This window comes from Micropterus dolomieu, linkage group LG22 (genome assembly GCF_021292245.1).
Source record: "Micropterus dolomieu isolate WLL.071019.BEF.003 ecotype Adirondacks linkage group LG22, ASM2129224v1, whole genome shotgun sequence".
Lineage (NCBI taxonomy): Eukaryota > Metazoa > Chordata > Actinopteri > Centrarchiformes > Centrarchidae > Micropterus > Micropterus dolomieu.
The window spans coordinates 5,846,185-5,867,894 of NC_060171.1; the positions used below are offsets into that span (position 1 = coordinate 5,846,185).

Here is a 21,710-nt window from a genome sequence, read left to right on the forward strand (position 1 = left end):
GTTGTGAATGATTGCCATCAGGGTTATAAGGATGTTCCTTCCCGCATTTGGTTTGATTTAGAACATGATTCTTCCAGAAGGCCCAGCAGTTATTTTTAGCATCTGACTGGTTTAAAATAAGTAGGTCACATTAGTAAATCAACTTAACTTATGTATGTAAGTTAAAATAAGTCAACGTTGACTTAGTTTCACACAGGGCACAAACATCAACCCATTTCCACCTCCCCCACATGGACTTCGATTTTATTCTACATCACCTGACTTCATCCTTTGATCCCATCATCACGGTCTGCATCTATATCTCATTTTAAGATGTCTTTTGGGAAATACACCAATTTGTCTTTCATTGTCTGTCATTTTTGAAAAAAACTGACCTTAGGTATGACTTACAGGTTTGAAAATACCCCCATATATCTGGTGAGGCCTGTCAACATCTGTCTTAAATTTTTTGTCCTTTCCTCCAAATTCTACCCCCTCTTAATACAACACATGCACTGCACATACATTGTCTCAACCACTAAGAAAAGATCAGAGACAATGTAGGGGTTTTAAGTTTTGGTATGTATACAAGAAAGTCATTTACTTTGGTATGCTAATGAGGGGTCACATCTGTCATTTTAAAATTGTCTCCGAGTCACGCCTTCTTTATTTGGTAGATTTGGTGATATTGTTACCTCTTACAACAGTCAAACATAATTTTTTGTGCATATTTTTTTGGTACGCCTAATTTATAACATACACAAAACCTGGGGCGTAAGAGAGACTTGGAACCTGGGAGGTACGCTGCAAAATGGGCCCAACACCCACCTGATTTTATTTTATTTTTTAAATAAAGTACTTAAATGCTCATTTCTAATGACTTTTGAAAACAGAATGTACTTAGTGCGGAAAGAGGGTATTTGCTGTAACAGAAGATGGAGAACAGACTGGGGAGGGGAGATGGTGAAAACTTATACTATACAGTATGTCTACTAGCTATCCATACAACTTACAAGCTCTTCCTCCTCAGTTAATTTTACTCCTACTCCTGTGACCTCTGTCCTCTTCCTCTTAAAATACTGCAGGATGCTCATCTTTGTGTGAACATTTTGACTACTTTTAAATTGTTTATGGACACGTAGCAGAGACAAATACACATCTCAGGACGCAAGTTTTTAAGGTCAAGGATGGTCACAGACAGGCACAAACAAGTGGCCTAGTTTGTCCCATGTCAGTCCATTCTCCGGACAAAGCATTTGTCGGGGCCTCTTGGGCTTTAAAGACCTTTATTCCTGCATTCTTGAGAATTTTTATTTAGAGCACATAACTAAATGAGCCATTAAAATAAAATTTCAAAACTATAAACTCTTCTCTAACTCTCCTAAAGTAAAGTAATCACCTCAGCTGAGCCCCTGAGTACAATAAATAAATAAGTCATATCATCATTAATCGTACCATAAAGTCATGCTTTATGCTCTGCTGGCTTCGCGACCTCTGACATATATAGCAATTGTAAGTCACTTTGGATAAAAGTCAGCTAAATTAATAAATATACTGTAAAACTTTGATTAATATAATCACTGAACTGACCCTGCCTATATTTGGGACAGGCATCCATGTGGGACAGGCCTTGAATTCCTTTTGCACAAAACTGAAATAGGCTACTATGAAATATATATTTTATTTGTTTCAAACAGTATGAATATTACTTGTAAACAAATTATCAAATAATATCTAATACACATCATTTCTTTGATCTAGCTTGGACAGACGGCTTATGAACTTTTATTTTGTGGGCAGCATTGTAAGGAAAACAACAACACAGTGCAGGAGAAAAGTGTGGCAGAAGTTAACAATGGACTTCATATGGCAGGATTCACTTTTGTAAACGCTCCGTATTTGTATAGTGCCTTTCTAGTCATTTCAACCACTCAAAGCGCTTTTACACTACATCTGCATTCAGATTCACATCTGACCTGCATACTCTGGTTGGCATATCAGGATACTTATAAATATACTTGCCCGTCAGATCCACAGACCCTGGAATGCTGAGTTCACTTAACAACTGCCTTTGTGAAGTTAAAAAATGGATGTCGAAAATGGAATTCGATCTATGTTAACTTTTAAGGACACCGAGACCATTTTACACGCCTTCGTCTCATCACGCCTGGATTATTGCAACAGCCTTTTCACCTGTTTAACCCAAAAATCTATTGATCGACTCCAGACTGTCCAGAACTCAGCTGCCAGGCTTTTAACCAGAACAAAGAAATATGACCACATTACTCCTATTTTAGCTTCACTACTCTGGCTCCCAGTATGTTTTAGAATTGACTTTAAAATTCTATTGATCACTTTTAAAGCTCTTCATGGCCTCTCGCCTTGTTATATTTCTGAACTTTTAGTCCCATACGCACCAGCACGTACCTTGAGATCCTCGGGCAGAGGTCTGTTGTCTGTTTTTCATGCTCTTATCTTGTTTTTTTTTTGTTTGTATTATTCTTTACACTTGTTAAAGCACTTTGTAACTTGTTTTTGAAAAGTGCTCTACAAATAAGGATTATTATTATTATTATTACTTATCATGCTGTCAGGCTCGCCCCTTAGTTTCAATTTCTGAAACAACTTCTGTTGATTGACTTGGTCAAAAGCTTTAGAGGCATCTATAAGAGGAGAGGAGATTTGTCTCCTATACACTTCAGCTACTTCTTTCAAGGCATAGAGACATAAATCAGTACCATGCTTAGCCTTAAAGACAAACTGGTTGTCAGTGGTATCAATATACTCACTTAGATGATCTAATAAAATCCTTTCTAAAACATTGGATAACACACTGGCTAGTGCGATTGGCCTATAACTATCCACGCTTCCAACCTTGCCAGCCTTGTCTTTAATGACAGGCACAAGATACCTTTGGGCCAGATTTCTAGGTTAAACATCTCTGCAACTTCACTGCATTCCACACACACTTTAAAAATGAACTGTATCTATTACGCACAGTGACCACCCGTTGACAGGTAACATCACAGCCAAGCTTTTCTTTAAGATAGATGTCTGGAGACAATTTGGTAGCAAGAACATTTACCAACTTTGTGTGAACCACTTTTATATTTCCTTGCGCACCAGTGCCAACAATGGGTTTAGGCATCCTCTGCTAGATTGTTTATAGGGTGACTATATGTAACATTTCAGCTTATTGATATTCAACAAATTAACTGATTGACAAACAAAACCGTTTTCTGCCTTGATAAGACTTGATTAGGGTCAATAGTATATTCAGTATAATTTCAGATAGTAGGCCTATCATCTATAGCTTATGACTAGTAGGTACAAGAAAAATAAAAAATAAAAATGCTGGTGGTTAGTCCATAATTTATTAATGCTAAGTGCTAACTTGTCAATAATCAAAATAACTAGTCATGCAGAACGAGTTCAACATTTCAAAGGTTTGCTCTAACACAGCTTCAACACTTTTTTTAATGTGGTTGGTCGGTTCACAAAAGTGACTTTGATCAATAAATGCCGACTGTAAAAAGCAAAAGCCGAATCCCGGACATTTTGGGCGATTTAGAAATCCCTGCCAGATGCATTTCTTTAGCTCGCAAAAAGAGGACATGTCCAGGAAAAAGAGAAGGTATGGTCACCCTAGGCCTCACTGATTACTGTAAAAAAAAATTCTTCACTGGTTTTAGTGAAACTGCATCAGATTTGATGGAGTAAATATTGTCTAGTTTTACCTCTGATGTCGTTCTCCTGCTCTGCCTCCACTTTTGGTGATTTGTGCTAAAGCGAAATACTTAATACTTAAACTTAATAAATCACAGAGTTGAGGCAGAACAGCCAGAGGACATCGGAGGGAAGAAAAGGCACTATCCAAACGGTGGAGGGCAGAAAATTTGATCGCAAATTTGATCTTCTTAAATAACTAATGAGACTTATGAATACAAAATGATCACTTACATTTGTATGCTCTCGCCATGGTTTACAAAGTCCAGCTGTCTGTCACTCCTCTTTTATACATCAGAGGTGCCCAAAAGACTTCCGCAGAGGATACACAGGTGGATCCTTGCTCACAGCTCCTCCGGCAAGCCCCCTCTCTCCTTGAGATACATTTTAAGAATCAAGATGGCATCTTGAGATCGATTCCGGGTCACAGACAGAAGAGAGGAGACGAGGAGGCACAAATTAGAGAAATTAGAAGAGCCCTCAATTTGAGTTTGCTCTCAGGGAATTCAGACTGCCACGAGCAGCTTTGATTATTAGGAGCGTGAGAGTCCCTGATTATACAATTCCTCTTGCTGCTCAGATAATCTGCACTCAAATCTATCTATACTTTAGAGGTAGATTTAAAATCAGAAAAAATACAAACATAAAAGCTAAATACTGCAATCCACATATCTGCCTGTATAGAATTATTAAATGAAAAAATGGACTGTGTATTTATCTAACAAGAGGTTTCTCATGCATATTAAATATATCATCATATATGTGATGCAGTAATGACAAAATACTGCATCCACCAGGTTTACTGCAGCCTGTGTTTCTTAAACATGACCATGAAAGTTTTAAATACTAATTAAATAATTTGTGGCTAATAAAGTGGCTAATATCCAGGATTTAAAAACTAAGCAAAGGTTTTATGCTCTGTACTCAATGACACAAAGAAAGAGGACACCATACAACATAATGCATACCAATATAATAAATTAATACTTCCTTTAGGAGGCTTATAATTTTGTTGAGGCTGGTCCAGGTGTTTATTCAGAGATGTTCAAATTTAAAAAAAAAAAATTGCTCAGTATTACTGGCTTTGCCTTTTTTGTTTGTTTAAACACTTAAAAGACCTTCAACCAGCATTTACCTGACAATAAAAAGAGGGGACCAAAACCAAGTTGGTTTCTTACACTACACATAACTATAGAGGTGTCACTTAAGAAATTGTTCATGTGTATCATGTTTTTAATGTCATTTGTGACAGATTTAGAAGGCACTGACAAACAGTCTTTTGGGTGGTGCAGAATCAGACCACAATAAAAGTTGATGTTTTCAAAGGCAAAGACAAAACACCTTTTTTGTCGTTTAGGTTGGACGGATGGTTTTAGTATTAGACTGTTTTAGTATTAGACTGGTTTTCATTCTATCTCACTAACACAGTTTCTCTGTCTCTATTGGAGCCTTTGTGTCTGATTCCGCTCCACTATCTTCTGGTGTCCCGCATTAGTGAATATAAATACTTATTTATTTTTAATATAATTTATTTGTAGATAATATTCAGCCCCATTGCAAACCTAGAGAGGCTTTTGGATTATCCAGGCTCCTACACTGTCTAAAAGCTTTTAGGGACAGGACGGAAGAACCTTTCTAAAGCTCAATGCTGATAAGATGGAGGTTCTGGATTTTGCTTGAGAACAAGTTACCCTCATGGTTAGGCAAGTAATCGGGCCTTATTCCTCTTCTTAAGTCTTTAATTAACATGATTCATGTCTGGGTTAGGCTATAAATAACATAAAAGAAGTGTCTCTTTTGCAATTATCCTTATGACATTAATTGGGATTGCACTGTGCTAACCAATGCACCTTTCTACCAGTTGAAATATGTAGTGTGTAGTATTGCACTTGCCAAAAAGACAGGGTATTGCTCAATCAGTCCTTATTACCAGTTGCTAAGGAGCTAATATTCACTTTTAAGCTACATTTACTCCAGTTTTAGAATCTGGTGGTTTCAGCTGCACACTTATCCTCACTCAGAAATATTAAAATTATCTCCAACATAATAACTATGATAGGGATGTTCCATCAGTGCAGATAATCACAACATGACACATGACTGTTGTAAACCTCCTCCTGAGAAGGTTAGCTTCATAGCATAAGTTACCCTACCAACTAGGGTTTAACTTATCTCTGAAACAGACATCCCAGAGTTTCCCTGAGATCAGGCTTTACAAATTCAGTTTTCACTCTTATGTATTAATTGTGTATTTTTATTACATTCTATGAATTTATTGTGTATTTTAATTCCGTAATGTTTATTTGTTATGTATTTTTATTGTGTATGTTATATAGGCTGTTATATGTGGCTTCATGTGGCTTGGGTGGTCAATTTTCTGTGATTTCTTTCTTTGTATGTTAATATTTTTGTAAAGCACTTTGTGACTTATGTCTGTACTATACAAATAAAGTGTACTTTTTTACTTACGCACTTGCTTGTTTGTGTGTGAATGATCCAGAGTGTGTCCAGAGTGTGTTGCCATGTTTCATACAGCCTGTGCTTTTAAACAGGACCATAGATGTGATAAATACCAGTGATAATAACTTAAAGGGGCTAATATGGGATTTGTCTTCAAAAAAGTAGGCAAAGGTGTTATGCCATATACTCAATGACACAAAGGAAGTGGAAATCATACAACTTAATAGCACAGGGTATCACTCACCCACTTTATCGCCAATTCACTGTACTACACTCTGAGCTAAAGTACAGGTCTCTGAGGTACAGAAAAGCTCGCTTTGGCAAAGCCTGGTACCCACACCCATGGCAGCCTAATTAGTTAGTTAGACTAACTACAATTACTACCTAAATACGTATCAGCTATTATGAAGTGTTTTTAGCATCATATTTTTATGTATCATTCCTCACAATAAAAAGACCCCAAATGTACATCTGCCTCCACAGCATTACATCCTCGCATTTGGTGGCATCATCGCAGTCCCGCTGATCCTGGCCGAGCCCCTCTGCATAAAGGACAACAACATCGCCAAAAGCCAGCTCATATCCACAATATTCTTTGTGTCGGGATTATGTACGCTGCTGCAGACAGCTGTCGGTGTCAGGTAACATCCCCTTTCTCACAGCACAATTGAACCGGAAAGTACCAAGCCACACAGAGATACTGATAGAGTTCTTAAGAAGTCTCTTTTTTCCCCTCTTTTTCCTTTTTTTGCTTGTGTGTGAGCTTCTTATATTTGCCTTTGTGGAATGTTAGTTATTGCTCTATACAGTGCTGAAAGTATTCACAGCACTCACTTTTTCCACAATTTATGTTACAGCCTCATTCTAAAATAAATGAAATTCATTATTTTCCACAAAATTCAACAAACAATACCCCATAATAACAACAACAACAACGTGAAAGAAGTTTGTTTGAAATCCTTGCAAATTTAATAAAAATAAAAAATGAAAAAAGCACATGTAAGTAAGTATTCAAGTATTCAGCCTCTGCCATGACACTCAAAATTGAGCTCAGGTGCATCCAGTTTCCACTGATCATCCTTGAGATATTTCTACAAATTGATTGGAGTCCACTTCTGGTAAATTCAGTTGATTGGACATGATTTGGAAAGGCAAACACATGTCTATGTAAAATCTCCCAGAGCAGGGATATACTGGACTGAAATTCAGCCCAGGACTTTGAGACGGAGATGCCTTTTATGCAAGCATCATGTAGGCCGTAGAGAAAGGTTTTTGCAGTTATTTTAATATATAGTGTTGTACTTGTATACAGTCAATTTCATTATGATGAAGACCTTCAAGATTTTTTTTACGACACCCTCCTCTTTGTTTGTTTGTATAAGCAAGTCACCACTGCACTGAACAAGACCAGGTCAGGCAAGCCTGAGTCAGTCAGAATGCTAAAATACTTAAATGTAATCAAAAACTACAATGCAGTCTCATAAAATAGAGCAGTGTGTATGTGTGTGCATAAAATCAAATCCCTCAGCTTCAGCTCTGAGTGGGCCTCTTCCTGGCTCAGCTCCCGGTGCTGGACACTGACTCTGCTTGTACGGATTGTATTGTACGACATATGCATGAGAAGAACATTGGTAATAAATATAACTAACAATAATCCATTTTCTAATTCTATCTATGGATGATTGCCTATCCAGCCCTGCACACCGTCCCTGTACCTGTCACTGTTTCTGGTTCCGTCATTGTCGTCATCATCGTCATCATCGTCATCATCGTCATCCTACTCCTCCTGTTGCTTCTGCTCCTTTTCCCCGTCCTCCTCCTACAGCTCCTCCTGTTCTTCCTCCTCTTCCTTCTTCCTCCAACTGTTGTTTATAATAATAATATAGCATATATGGCTATAAATGCATATATAAATAATAATCTCAGGTTATAATAAATGCATTACTTAACAGTGCCTGTGCTGGGTCCTGCCTCATCTGCTGCCACAGCACCTTTCCACCAAGGAAGGAGTCGATTTAATTTGACACGTTTAGCTGCCTCTTGTGCCAACATTTTTGTCACTTGAACATAACAAACAAATAAAACTCTTGTACACCGGCCGATTCGACCGGAAATTGACCTGCCGTTCGGGATTGATCCCAAAATTCCTGATAGCCAATCTGCCCCTGTGCCACAGTTAACAGTGCATGCCAGAGCACAAACCAAAAAAGCCATGAAGTCCAAGGAACTGTCTAGACCTCCGAGCCAGGATTGTATTGAGGCACAGACCTGGGAAAGGGTACAGAAAAATGTCTGCATCATTGAAGGTCCCATGAAGCACAGTGGCCTCTGTCATCCGTTAATGGAAGAAGTTTGGAACCACCTGGCCGCTTGGCCTAACTGAGCGATGACAGAGCTCCAACGTGTCTCTGTAGAGAGAAGAGAACCTTCCAGAGGAACAATCATCTCTGTAGCACTCCACCAATCAAGCCTGTATTGTAGACTGGCCATAGCCACTCCTCAATAAAAGGCACCTGAAGGACTCAGACCATGAGAAACAAAATTGTCTGGTATGACTGAACTCCTTGGCTCCCATCCAACCTGATGGAGGTGAGAGGTCCGGCAAAGAAGAACAGGCCAAAAATAGGTGTGCCAAACTTGTAGCAGCATACTTAAAAATTGGTGCCAAAGGTGCTTCAACAAAGAATCAAGCAAAGCTAGTGAATACTCATGTACATGTGCTTTTTTTGTGTTTTTTATTTTTAATAAATTTCCAAAGATTTTAAACAAATTCCTTTCATGTTGTCATTATGGGGTATTGTTTGTAGAATTTTGAGGAAAAAAAGAATTTCATCCATTTTGTAAAATATATGTAACATGACAAAATGATAAAGTGAAGTGTTGTGAATACTTTCCAGGATGCACTGCTCACATTTTTAGTATCGCTGTCAGACAGGTTTAAGATTACAGAAGGTGCCACCTGGGGGAATTCCCCCGTGAAGATGAAGGAAACTACAGTTTAACTTCCTTTTCACACACCTTTGCCCTGAATGTTTTTCATTTTAGATAAGGACAAGGAAGTATTTTATTCTTAATAAATTAAGAATTACATGTTACCCCTGTCTACACACTGCCTCCTTGTAGTGGTCCTGTAATAGTTTCACAAACTTCATTCCCAGCCAAAGCAGCGTTGAACTGCATTTGCAACAGCGTGAAGTTACAACAGCTACAACTCATGCAGAGACTCCTGCGTTGGTTCATGTGGAGTTAAACTGCGATCGAGTCCACTCCCCAGGGTTTGCGTGACACAAACAGAGGAAATGAGATTTACCCTTTAGGATAAGTTCTGAAATAGTTTTCCTTAAAGCCTTATGATCACCAAATTTATACACAGCTTAATTTGTAAATTTCCTTTTACGATAGAAATGTTACTTTGATTGGAAAATCCTTCTGAAACTGATCATCAACATCTATGCTTAACCACATTGCAGCTGACTCCCACACATTCAGTACAATTCAGTGCAGGGCTCCACATACACTTCCTGGCCCACTCAGCACAGCTGTAACAGGAAGCCTGAGCAAATACCTAATGCTTTTGTTAGAGTTCTCCACCTACATTTTGGCAAAAGCTTTAAGTAATGAAAATGCAATCCCAGCAAACACTTTGACATTGAATAATAAGTAAGGTAATGTTTATATTTTTCCCCTTTCAAAATTGTAAAATTAACATACAGACAAAAATGAATAGAAATACAAACCCGACAACACAAAAAGCAAAATAAATACATGCACAGTCCACATTATTTCATGCAAAGCCGATGCGGAAACATGCATTTCCATGTTATAAACAACTTGTTGCAAAGTTTAAGTTAAAAATGCACAGCCTCTTCAGATACAGTTTAGTTCTTAAAAGCAAGTAGCTTGTGAAATGAAAATGTACTTTCTTTGTTAGACAGTTTCTAATTATAAAATTCTTCCATTTGACAATATCACAATGTGAACATTTTGAGCTAGTTTGAACTTACTTAACGTACTTCCTGTTTAGGTATGTACCTTAGGTTACTCAGTCATGGGATTTATTTTAGTCCACCCAAAAACTACTTGCACTAATACTATATTGTTTTTCTTCCTTGCTTCCCAACCTGCTCATTAAAATTCTTTGCTCTTCCCCTCTTTGAACAAATCCATGTCATCCTAGTCCTTAGAGACCTGACATTATTTGTTCCAGTGCCATCTGACCTTTAACCCTGTCACCATACTGACTTGCAGGTTACCAATCCTCCAGGGTGGGACCTTCAGTTTCATCACTCCAACCCTGGCCATTCTCGCTCTGCCCAAGTGGCAGTGTCCAGACCCAAAAGCATCTGTGATGCTGTCTGTGCATTTGCACAATGTCACCAGTCCACTGCAAAGTGAGAATTCTGATGAGGTCTGGATGTCACGAATGCGTGAGGTATGTAAAGTATTCAGGAAGCAGAATATGATTATCAGTATATTATCTCTGCGCCCACACACAGAATCAGTCACCTTAACAGTGGTAACTTAACGATAAAGATCCTGTATCATTTTTCCACACCTTAATGTAAATGCCGATGGTCATAACATTCTGCTTATCTCTATGTGTGCATTCAGAAAGCTCACACAAAGTTTTTGTACAAAAGTTGCAAACACCACAAATTAACTATATTTTACAGAGAGAAGGCTTGAATTGGTCCAGTTTGACGTTTTTACCTGTTAAAAGGGCGTTTTTTTCCTTGCCACTGTTACCAAGTGCTTGCTCATGGTGGCAGTCTCTGTAAATACTATTACAGAGAGTACGGTCTAGACCTGATTTACTTGAAAAGTGGAATGAAAGTTTTGTTTTTCTTGAATTTGTTTTGTTCAACTACTTTGTTTCAGTTATGATTTTTGTTAAATCAGTTAATTAGAAAACCAGTGCAATCATTCACAGTCATGAAATGAGCATCATCAACATCATCTAAGCTAGCATTGAAAAAGAAAATACACTGACTTATATGTGCTACATGATGCACAGTTGAGTATCAAAAAATCTGGCATATATAGCTCAATTTTGTCACTCTTTTCTTGTCATCCACAGATCCAGGGAGCCATCCTTGTGTCGTCTCTGCTCCAGATTGTCCTGGGCTTTTCTGGGCTGGTGGGCCTCGTGCTGAAATACATCGGCCCGCTGGCTATCGCTCCTACCATCAACCTCATCGGCCTGTCATTGTTCAGTGAAGCTGGCAAGAAGTGTGGAGCTCACTGGGGAATAGCTGCTCTGTGAGTGGATGTTGTTTTACATTCCTGTATTGCACAAAAAATATCAACATTTTATTATAGTATTTCTATATGCAGGGGATGAACACCATTCTTCCAAATGATAGGTATTCAGTTGGGTTAAGATCCAGGGATTGTGAGGGTCATATTGTATAATTCACAAAATTTTCATCCATTTATTCAGGAACCCTTCATACCCATTGAAGCATCTGAATTTGTTCAACTAATTTATACCGGTTTTTCCTTTATTTTGTGATATGTCTGTAAGTACATTCAGCATGAAGGTTTTAATCTTTAGTTTAATTAACTCTATGGTCATTTTGGAGGCTGTGGTGCTGTTAAACTGTATTGTCAACAAAACATTGTATGTACTGTCCTGTACATCTCTGCTCTATCTTAATAGGATTAGGAGTGAAAGTTGCAATTTGCATTTTTTAGATTTTTTCAGCTTGACAAATACAGTAAGATAGGAACATATCGAAAACAGATACCATTCCCTATACCATACTATTCATTCCAACTATCCTGTTGACACACTCGAACAAAATTTAATTGCCATGTTTCTGTGCAGCCGAATGTCAAATTACCTGGTTTCCACCCCTTCATCTCTTTATCGAGATCCTCTGAATCTCCACAAATACTGTAACTCCCTGTGTCACATTAACTGTCCTCTCATTTACCTTTGCTCTTGCCCTGTCCAACTCCATGAAATTTGTCTTCATTTACCACTGTCATCTCCAGATAATGTAGACTAAAGTCATTACATTGAATGATCGTTGTGGGTTTTAAAAGGTTCAGCACATCCACCTCCTGGTGCCGTACAGGAACAGAGACACGGATATCTTTTGGTTGTAATTCAACTCTCCCCGCACACACAAGTTTTTGACAGAGACTCTGCCAGTTTGTACAGTGAGGGTGAAAAATCCACAGTTGCATGCTTGAGGTAGTACATATCACGAAAGTAATCAAATGTCAATGTCAGGCTGGCTCTCTATTTGTTAATGCTTGATTTATGAATTCACACTTTTACATCACAGTATTTATCATTAATATACGTATAAAGTACATTATATTTGTATAAATAAGGGAGGGGTCACGACTGAGGAACTCATAAGCCCATTGATATCTCTCCCCAATAACACATAGCCATCTCCTGCATCGTTTCCTCTGAATGCAAAAAACCCCCTCCTGACCATGTCGTGGTTTACTTGGTTAAGAGCAATTAAAATTTCTTCTTATTTGGTATTTTGTAGACTAAGCACATATTTTTCATTCAATATATCCACCTAGGTTTTTCGATTGTTTTTGCTGCTGCTGAGGTCATACATTTAATCTGGATCAGTGTTTCAGATAAAATGTAAATGTTTCAAATCAGATTTTAATGACTTGACCATTATATTTAATACAGTGGCGCTGAAACATGCAGAAGGGAACTCATTCTTTTCTCTAAAATAAAATAAGCCTTTATATAAGCCTTTATCATTTTCAGTAACTTTTTAAGTGTCCACCAGACTGCAGAATTACCCACTAAAATACCATGCACCATCACACTGAAATTGGTTTTGAACAGTATTTCATGCATGGTGTGCAGTGTTTTTTGCACAGCATGAAATGCCATTCAAAGGTAAGAAACTGAGTAAAGTATTTTACAATGTTCAGATGGCCTCTTTCCCAACACTTGTAAAATGATCAGTATCATGTAGGCACACCTGCTGTATAAAATTACATGTTTTCACTTGCTCTGACCTCCCCATAACTGATGTATGGAAGCTATCCTTAAGCACAAATAGCTGTACGAGGGCTGGGCCTTGGGGGAATCGACTGCGAGTGACACATTTTGCCCTGTCTTCTGTTTTCCCACAGCACGGTCTGTCTGATCCTCCTGTTCTCTCAGTATCTCAGCAAAGTTGATGTTCCAATGATTGCTTACAAAGATAAGAAGTGGAAGGTTTTCAACTATCCGCTCTTCAAACTCTTCTCTGTGAGTTGTCAACATAATCCTGATCTCATGCATACTGCTTGTCTTCTATAATGGGAAAAAATTATATTTTTGAGGAGCTATGGACACCAAAATCCAGTATCATGCTAAAGTCAGCCAATCAGTATCAATATGCAAGCCTGAAGGCAAGTGAGATTTACTTTAAATAGTCTGGTATTGTGTGCTAGATAATGGTTTTATATTCAACTGATATCAAGTGTATAACAAGTATACTCAGGTGCAGGTACCTCAACATTTGACTTGAGTAAAAGTACTTTATCTTCCACCCATTAGTCAATTCAGTGACATATCTTATTGTCTGTATGCGGATGATATTCAACTGTACTGTTCGTTCAAGGAAACTGAGTTCCATAAATTGTCTTCTTTAACTAACTGCTTGACCCGTATTAAACAGTGGTTATGTGACAACTTCCTTCTTCTGAACTCAGAGAAAACAGAAACACTTATTATCGCCCCTGAAATTAGAATCTCTCAGATTAAAAAGCATATTGTTGACTTAGGCTCGTCTGTCCAGATGATTGATCATTCATGCTTTTATTTCCTCTCATTTAGATTACTGTAACAGTCTTTTTACTTGTTTGAGCAAGAAGGAGCTTTACCGTCTCCAGGCTGTTCAGAACTCTGCTGCAAGGCTTTTTACTCACATTAACAAAAGAGCACACGTCACACCTGTTTTAGCAGCACTTCACTGGTTAGCAGTCCAGTATAGAATTCAATTTAAAATCCTTGTTCTTACTTTTAGAGCCCTGCGCGGTCAAGTTCCTCCCTACAGCTCTGAGTTGATACAGCTTCATACTCTGACCCGTAGTTTGAGGTCATCAGGTCAGAGGTTGTTAGTGGTTCCCTACACTCATTTTAAAACCAGAGGGGATTGTTCGTTCCAAGCAGTGGCACCTGGCTGTGGAATGCTTTGCCAACCTTTCTACGCTGTGTGAATTCTTTTGATTCTTTCCATTTCTTTCCATTTGTATTTAAATTTTCTTATGCATTGTATTTTACTTTGTTGTGTTGTATTACATTTTATTGTGAAGCACTTTGTTTGATTTTTATCTGTGAAAGTTGCTATACAAATAAACTTTACTTACTTACTTACCCTTAAGTGAGGTCGCTAAGGAGACTTAAATTACACTTATTTAAGATCATTTAGAGTGATCTTTTGATCAGAGATTAACACAGATGAGTTAAATGCGGTTGCTTCTACTGAGGTCACTATGAAAAATCTGAGACATATTTGAGAAGAATCTTGAGATCCCAGGAGTCATAGCTGAGTTTTCTTTGAGCTCTTTCTATTATCTCATGGTCCCATGTTCTGGAGACTTAAATTAGACTTAGATGTAGAGATCTCTTGTTTTGGTCAGAGTAAGACATAAATGAGATTATATGTGGTGGTTTCTCCTGAGTTGAATTTGAGAAGTAGGAGAAAACGCCATGGTTTCATCTTAGTATTAAAAGTAGCTCATTTGTGTCTTTGAGAAATGAAAGAAACAACTATGAGATCACTTCTTAGATTTTGCTTTCCTATGGGAAGTGTTCTTCATTCCTTAAGCTTCTGTGAAGATTTTGTCATCTTATACCAGTACAAATAATGTTTACAGGAATTGTTTAGTCACAATTGATCCACATACTCAACATGGACAAACAACTTCTTTTAAAGAAAATAGGTTTGTGAAAGATTATAGGTTAGTTGGCCTTTCACATTAGGTAACATCCTCATGTCAGGGAGGCCTGGAACAGGAAATCCTACTCATGTGGATTAGTCTGTGTGTAGAGCTGACACCAAGATATAACCTTTTAGAAGTCTATTATATATCTGAATCTTGCAAAATGCTACCTTTTTTCTTAACACCAAAATAGTAGTCAATGTGACTGGAAAAAATAAATACACATCTTTTTTTTCTTCTTTTCGGGTTGAGGGTCTTTTCTGGGTCTGCATTGGACTTGAACAAACACAACCCCAGCCAAAGTCTTTTGTGGGATGATGTAAGCCCCATTGCTAAACACTTCAACACACGCTCTTTTTAACATCTGCCCTGCTTCACATTCATGCATTTACATACCTTTAGTTAGTGTGAAGGCTGACGAGCACAACCACAATCCTTTTCTGGTTGCAGTGTCAGTGCCCTTTAACCTGCTGCCACTCCCTCAGTGGCTCTGTCCTGTGTGTGTGTGTGTGTGTGTGTTAGATTGTGTGAGTGGAGACATGTGTGCTGGAGACAGAGCAGCAGCACCTCATCTCAATAATCAAGACCTCTACAAATACTAAGTCCTGCCACTTCTACTCTGCCAGATTGTAGCGTCTGCTACCAGTTAGTGTTTGCTACGCTTCAAGCCACATATACCAGCATCTTGTTCTTCTTATTTGTTCTTTGAGACTCATCCTAATTTTTAAATTTTTTAAAGTTTTTAAAGTTTTCCTCGCAACCCTACCTGTACTAACTCTGGTCCCTGTCATTTCCACCTCACCTGGTCGAGCTTGCTGTTCAGCCCTGCACAGCTACCCTGCTCTGTATGCTACCTCTCACCTGCAGCCAATCTCCCACTTGCTCTGCAATAAATATTTTTTACTTTATTCAGCCCTTGTAACAGAATGATCTGACCAAAAGCAGACTGCTTGTCTTTTTCCTGGAATGACTTTGGAGAGACATAAGATGTCTTGTTTGTTGTTGTTTTGTGCTGTTTTTTTTATTTTTATTTTTTATAAAAATCCAGACTTCTTGAGGCATCTTACTCATTTCTGGATGTGGGACCCTGATATTGCCCAGATAGTGGCATGTTCCTGGCGACAGTGTTATCTTAAGTCTCTTCCTCATCCTGTTCATTCTGAGCCAGTCACTCCAGCCTCCTCTGAGCCTCGTCCTGATAGCATCCAGCCCGCTAGCTTCCTGCTTGCACTTCAGTCAATTAGGCTTGGGTTCATGTGCCTACAGCCTTTCTGTCCTGAACTGGCTACTCCACCAACTGCCTGTCCTGATCCTGCCTGTCCTGAGCAAGCTAACTCATTGCCTGCTTGTCCTGAACCGGCTACTCCGCTGACCAGCTGCCTCAAATCCTTCAAGCCCTTAATGACCTGTTCAAGGAGTCACCTTGACAACCTTTCCATGGTACTTGCCTGGCCTAACCATTTTTACAGGATCTGAAGGCCATAGAAGAAGGCATGGGGTGGTGATGGAGCAGTGGATAAGATGCATACCTTTGGTGTGGGAGACCCGGTTTCAACTCCTCACTGTGACACATCCACCAATGTGTCCATGAGCAAGACACTTAAACCCTAGTTGCTAGTAACCTAGGCGTGCAACCTCTGACATATCTGTCCGACTAGACCAGCTCTGCCATCCACCTCTGCACTTTGTTCCTGCCAGCCAACTTATACTTACCTCTTCACCCCTATTTTCCTAAAATAAATCTTTCTTAACTCACCTTAAACCTGTGCCTGTGTCCTGTGCTTGGGTCCACCCTAGTAAACTGTAACACACAGTCAACCAGAATTCAATGGATACACATGCCGCTTTAAATGCAAAAGTTATATACAATGTGACAGGAGATCCATATATTTTGGAATGAGGATCAATGTAAGAAACTTTTTTTCATCAATAAATTAACATTTCTTTCTATTTAACAACAGACAAAATATATAGGTTGTTCGGCCATGCTTTGAAGCTCCTGGGTGTGAATTTGTATAACTCGTTGAAAGTTTAAAAGGGTGGTGAGGAAGGAATTTAGATGCTAATGAAATGCCGACTAAATAAATAATCCTCCAAAGAACAAAAGATCTTTGAGTCAGTTTGGCTTCAAGGTAAAATCTTGGGAATGCTTTATCTATGGCGGCTCTGCACATTTTGGCAGTGTGACTCACATCTGTGAAAGCCAGAAAAGTCTAAATAAATAACAAAGAAACCCCAAAGGTTTCTTGACTTTAAAGTATACGTTAAGTTTTTATAACTATTCATTCATCATCCCAGTTCCAGTTTTGGTGCCCTTTCAAGACTCATTCAGATAATAGGGCTGCACTAAGTTAGCTGCATGATTGCATGACTGAGATAAGTAGCTAACACCATTTAAAAGCAGTTAGCAGCAGTTATGACCTGATAATAGGGGGCAAACCCCTATTCTTTAGGTGGGGAATACTCTCAATTCTAACACAATGTACCTTTAAGGAGTTGCTTTAATGTTTTATATTGGTTGTACTTCAGTTTAAATGTACTGCGCCACTCTCTGTCTGATAACATATTCTAGGCTTTGTTCGGGATGTGTGGTGCCTGGCTGGTCTGCTTCTTACTGACCATCTTTGACGTCCTTCCTTCAAAATCTGATGAGTATGGCTTCTCAGCCAGAACTGACATCAGTCTAGATGCTGTGACAAACTCCCCTTGGTTCCATGTGCCTTACCCAGGTAATTACACAAATATCATACTTTAAACATATATATATTTGATCCTTGATACCAAATTGGTCCAACTTGGTCACATTTCAACCTGACAAATATATTTCACAAAGCATGATTTTAGTAGTTGCAACACGCATACATATTTTTGTATATATACATTATACCATAAAACTTCAATCAATAGCCTATTCCCAAATAGCCTCCAACCCTGTTCCTTGATTATTTATATTCCTTTAGTCTGTAAGGGTCCACCGATCAAAAGACTCAAAACAGCTTTTCATAAAAATGAATCCAAGTTGTGAATCCTGTCATGTGAAGTACATTGTCTCCTAACTTCTCCCACACATCTCCCATCCTGCACCATAGACTGTATATAAAAAGTCCTGCACCGCTGTTGTTGTTTTCCTTACGTTGCTGCCTTCAAAATAAAAGCGCATAAGCCATCAGTCAGAATTAGATCAAATGAATGACGTGGATTTGATATTATTGAGTAATATTCAGTTTGAAATAAATAAACTGTTTCATAGTAGCCTATTTCAGTTTTGTGCAAGAGGAATTAAAGACCTGTCCCATATGGACACCTGTCCGAAATAAAGCCAGGGTCATTTCAGTGATTTTAGCAAATAAAAGCCCGGGCTATTAATCAAAGTTTTACGGTATATGCAAAAATATATTGCATATAGTATTGATTAAAAATTATGTTTAAAAAATATGCAGTATATGCATTTGTTAACAAGATGCAAGTATGGGTACATCAGTGCTGCCTGCAGAAGTTGCTCCACTTAAATAACAATCTGTCAAGTATTGCTGTAAAAATTGTCAAAAATATCCTTACTGATGAAAAAACTACAATTTATTCAACTTGTCTGCCAGCCTCTCCTTTTTTCATTTTTGACAAATACCCAAACCAAATGCAAACAGGGGAAATTCTGTAGCTTTGATGAGGGTTGCACAACTGTTCTTTAATGATCCGCTAAAATGTTGCTGCATATGAAAAGTATCAACCTTTGCTTTAATTGCTAAAAGTATGTCTCCTCATATCTTAGTATATAAAATGCAATGATGTGATAGATCTATAAAATGATCGATTTTCATAATTGCACCTGAAGGAGCCTCCTGACTGACTGTCAGTTGGCAATAACTGAAAGTTAAACGGTGTGGAGCATGTGTTTACATTTTAGTAGTTCAAGGTTTTCATCTTTCAATAATGATATAGAAATATCTCAAATAATCTGTCATATATTCAAAGTCAAAGTTTAGTCAAATATTGTATGCATATGTATGTCTAAAAAAATCTATATATTTGTGGAAAATCTAAAAATCATTTGCAGGGTCAGTTTGATGTAAGTTTCATGACTTTTTGATTATTTGCACATGACCATTCACCATAGTCACAAAGTCAGAAAACAATCTCTAATGATATAAGCACTGTGCCAATGAAACAAATAAACAAAACATTTTTTAATGATAGCAGCCTTAAAATGTTCCCTATTAACACAGTGAAAAATGCAATGTTACCGGCAGGACTTTATTTTATTCACTGTGTATAAATGGTTATGAATGAAGAATATTTACAACAAAAACAAAATAAAACAAAACAAAATAAAAAATATGCTGGTTTTACTCTGTTCTGCTAATATATAACCAAAGCCCTTCTTTCATGCCTGACACATTTTTTTTATGTTGATGACGGAAATCTTCAGCTGATTTGACAATGATCATGGCTGTTAAATAAGCTTATTTAAGATGTCTTAAAGAGCAAATGAAATGTGCTGTTATCTGATATTAGGCAAAGCTGATGCATCTCCATCACAGTTATCAAACAAATTAGAGAAAAAAGCTAATAACTTTTCTGCAAATTTAGCTGTCATTTTGAAAGTTATTTCTTTTTTTACACCTTCACCTGTCGATGCCTGCCTTAAAGCACAATTTGACACACACCTGTTGAAGCCTGTTTTCAAATGTACTGAAAGTTGGATTAGAATAACTATACATTTAGGGGAAACTGTTCCTGTAGTGACATGCATAAAAGATAACACTGAAGAAAAACATCATTATGCCAGTATTGCACAATTCACATCTTTCAACACATCACAAACATAGATATTACATTTATTCATTTAGCAGACGTGTTTATCCAAAGCAACTTACAATTGCTATATATGTCAGAGGTTGCACACCTCTGGAGCATCTAGGGGTTGGTGTCTTGCTCAGGGACACACTGGTGGATGTGTCACAGTGGGAACTGAACCCAGGTCACTCACACCAAAGGTAAATGCCTGAAGAAGATTGATGAAAGAAGCTGTAGCAGATGGGTATGAAATTAGCCTGCTTTAGAAGTGCCCCAGATTTTGTAAATGTCACTAAGCTGCATATACCGTATGGCCTGGACACTTTTTTCATCATGTTTTTCTGGGAGACAGTAGCCCAACTGATTACATTCACTTATTTGGCTGATGCTCTATCCAAAGTGACTTACAATAAGTACATTAAACCATGTAGATATAATCGGAAATTGCTAAAATCATGCAAATATGCTACTTTTAGATAGGTACTACTTTTAGATACAATAAGAGATGGAGAGTTTTTTTTCTATAGGCCAGGTGAGGCACCACGATGGTGGAACGAGCTATCACACGCCATCAGAGCAGGGGCGTCCCTCTCTAACTTCAAGAAGCTCTTGAAAACTCATCTCTTCTGAGAACACTTCCTCTTATAACACTTCTAACTCCTAACATATAACATGCACTTCCTGTGCTCTTCTATCCCCTACAATTATCTTGTATTGATTGCACTTTTTGTTAACTGTAATTTCTTTCCCTAGGTATTTACCCCATTGATGCGATATGTGCCATTAGAGCTTACTAGTATTTACTGCTGCTTTTATTATGTATTGTCAGTTGTAGATCTCGTGCTGTATTTTATGCTCTGTTAATGATTGTATGCTGTTCCTCAAATGTAAATCGCTTTGGATATGAGCGTCTGCCAAATGAGTAAATGTAAATGTAAATGTAGACACATGAGATGGCAAGGTTAGTTCGGAGTCAGAGAGAGCGATACAAGGACAATCTTCAACAGGAAATAACTGGCCATAGCGTAATACCACTCAGGTTAACTGACGAACTGGCGAAGAATGAGCTGAAGGACCACGGTTGATATACAGCAGGAACTGATTAGTGGAACGGGGCTCAGGTGCATAGCTGGAGCTTGTCAGCAGGGGCCAGGGGGTGTAGCCACGCCCAGACAACACACAAACACAGAGAGGCAGCACCTTTCTCATTTCCCAAATTTCCACCAGGAGACAGAAATTTGGGAAATGAGAAAGGCCCAGGGTAACAGACAGGAAACAAGGAGAATGGTGGAAAACAGAGGTAAACACAAGGGATGAGTTGGAGACACCGCTGGCTCATAACACCTTTGTTATGTGCATTTCAGTTTGTACGTAGAAATTCCTGAGTGGAAATCAATTTAACTACTACTACTAAAATTTTACATTTCGCTGAGGTGGAAAGGTTTGCATATCACAAAAAAAGAAAAAAAAGAAGATTCCATAATTACTGAGGAAAAAAGATTTTTGTATTGCCATTCACCGTTACAGGACTACACTCCACCAGAGAAACCAAAAACTAAGGTATAAAGAGAGCACGGGTGTTTGGTATGTATGTAAGCGCAATGTTCCTGTATCAAGTCCAGACACAGAACCTTGTTGAATGTTATCCGCCGTTACAGTGGGTACGGAAAGTATTCAGACCCCTTTAAATTTTTCACTCTTTGTTTCATTGCAGCCATTTTCCAAAAATCAAAAAAGTTCATTTTATTTCTCAGTAATGTACACTCAGCACCCCATCTTGACAGAAAAAAAACAGAAATGTAGAAATTTTTGCAAATTTATTAAAAAAGAAAAAC

General features: G+C 38.1%; 1 protein-coding gene across 1 annotated transcript in view; it reads left to right on the plus strand.

Moving 5' to 3' along the window:
* The window catches only part of si:dkey-106n21.1 (solute carrier family 23 member 2), a 45,699-nt gene that overhangs the window by 11,602 nt on the left and 12,387 nt on the right, over positions 1 to 21,710 (plus strand). The window contains exons 3-7 of the mRNA XM_046037649.1: positions 6,649 to 6,806; positions 10,414 to 10,597; positions 11,243 to 11,424; positions 13,285 to 13,402; positions 17,654 to 17,810. Of these exons, the coding sequence (XP_045893605.1) occupies positions 6,649 to 6,806; positions 10,414 to 10,597; positions 11,243 to 11,424; positions 13,285 to 13,402; positions 17,654 to 17,810 (799 nt within the window). The remainder of the gene's footprint in view (positions 1 to 6,648; positions 6,807 to 10,413; positions 10,598 to 11,242; positions 11,425 to 13,284; positions 13,403 to 17,653; positions 17,811 to 21,710) is intronic.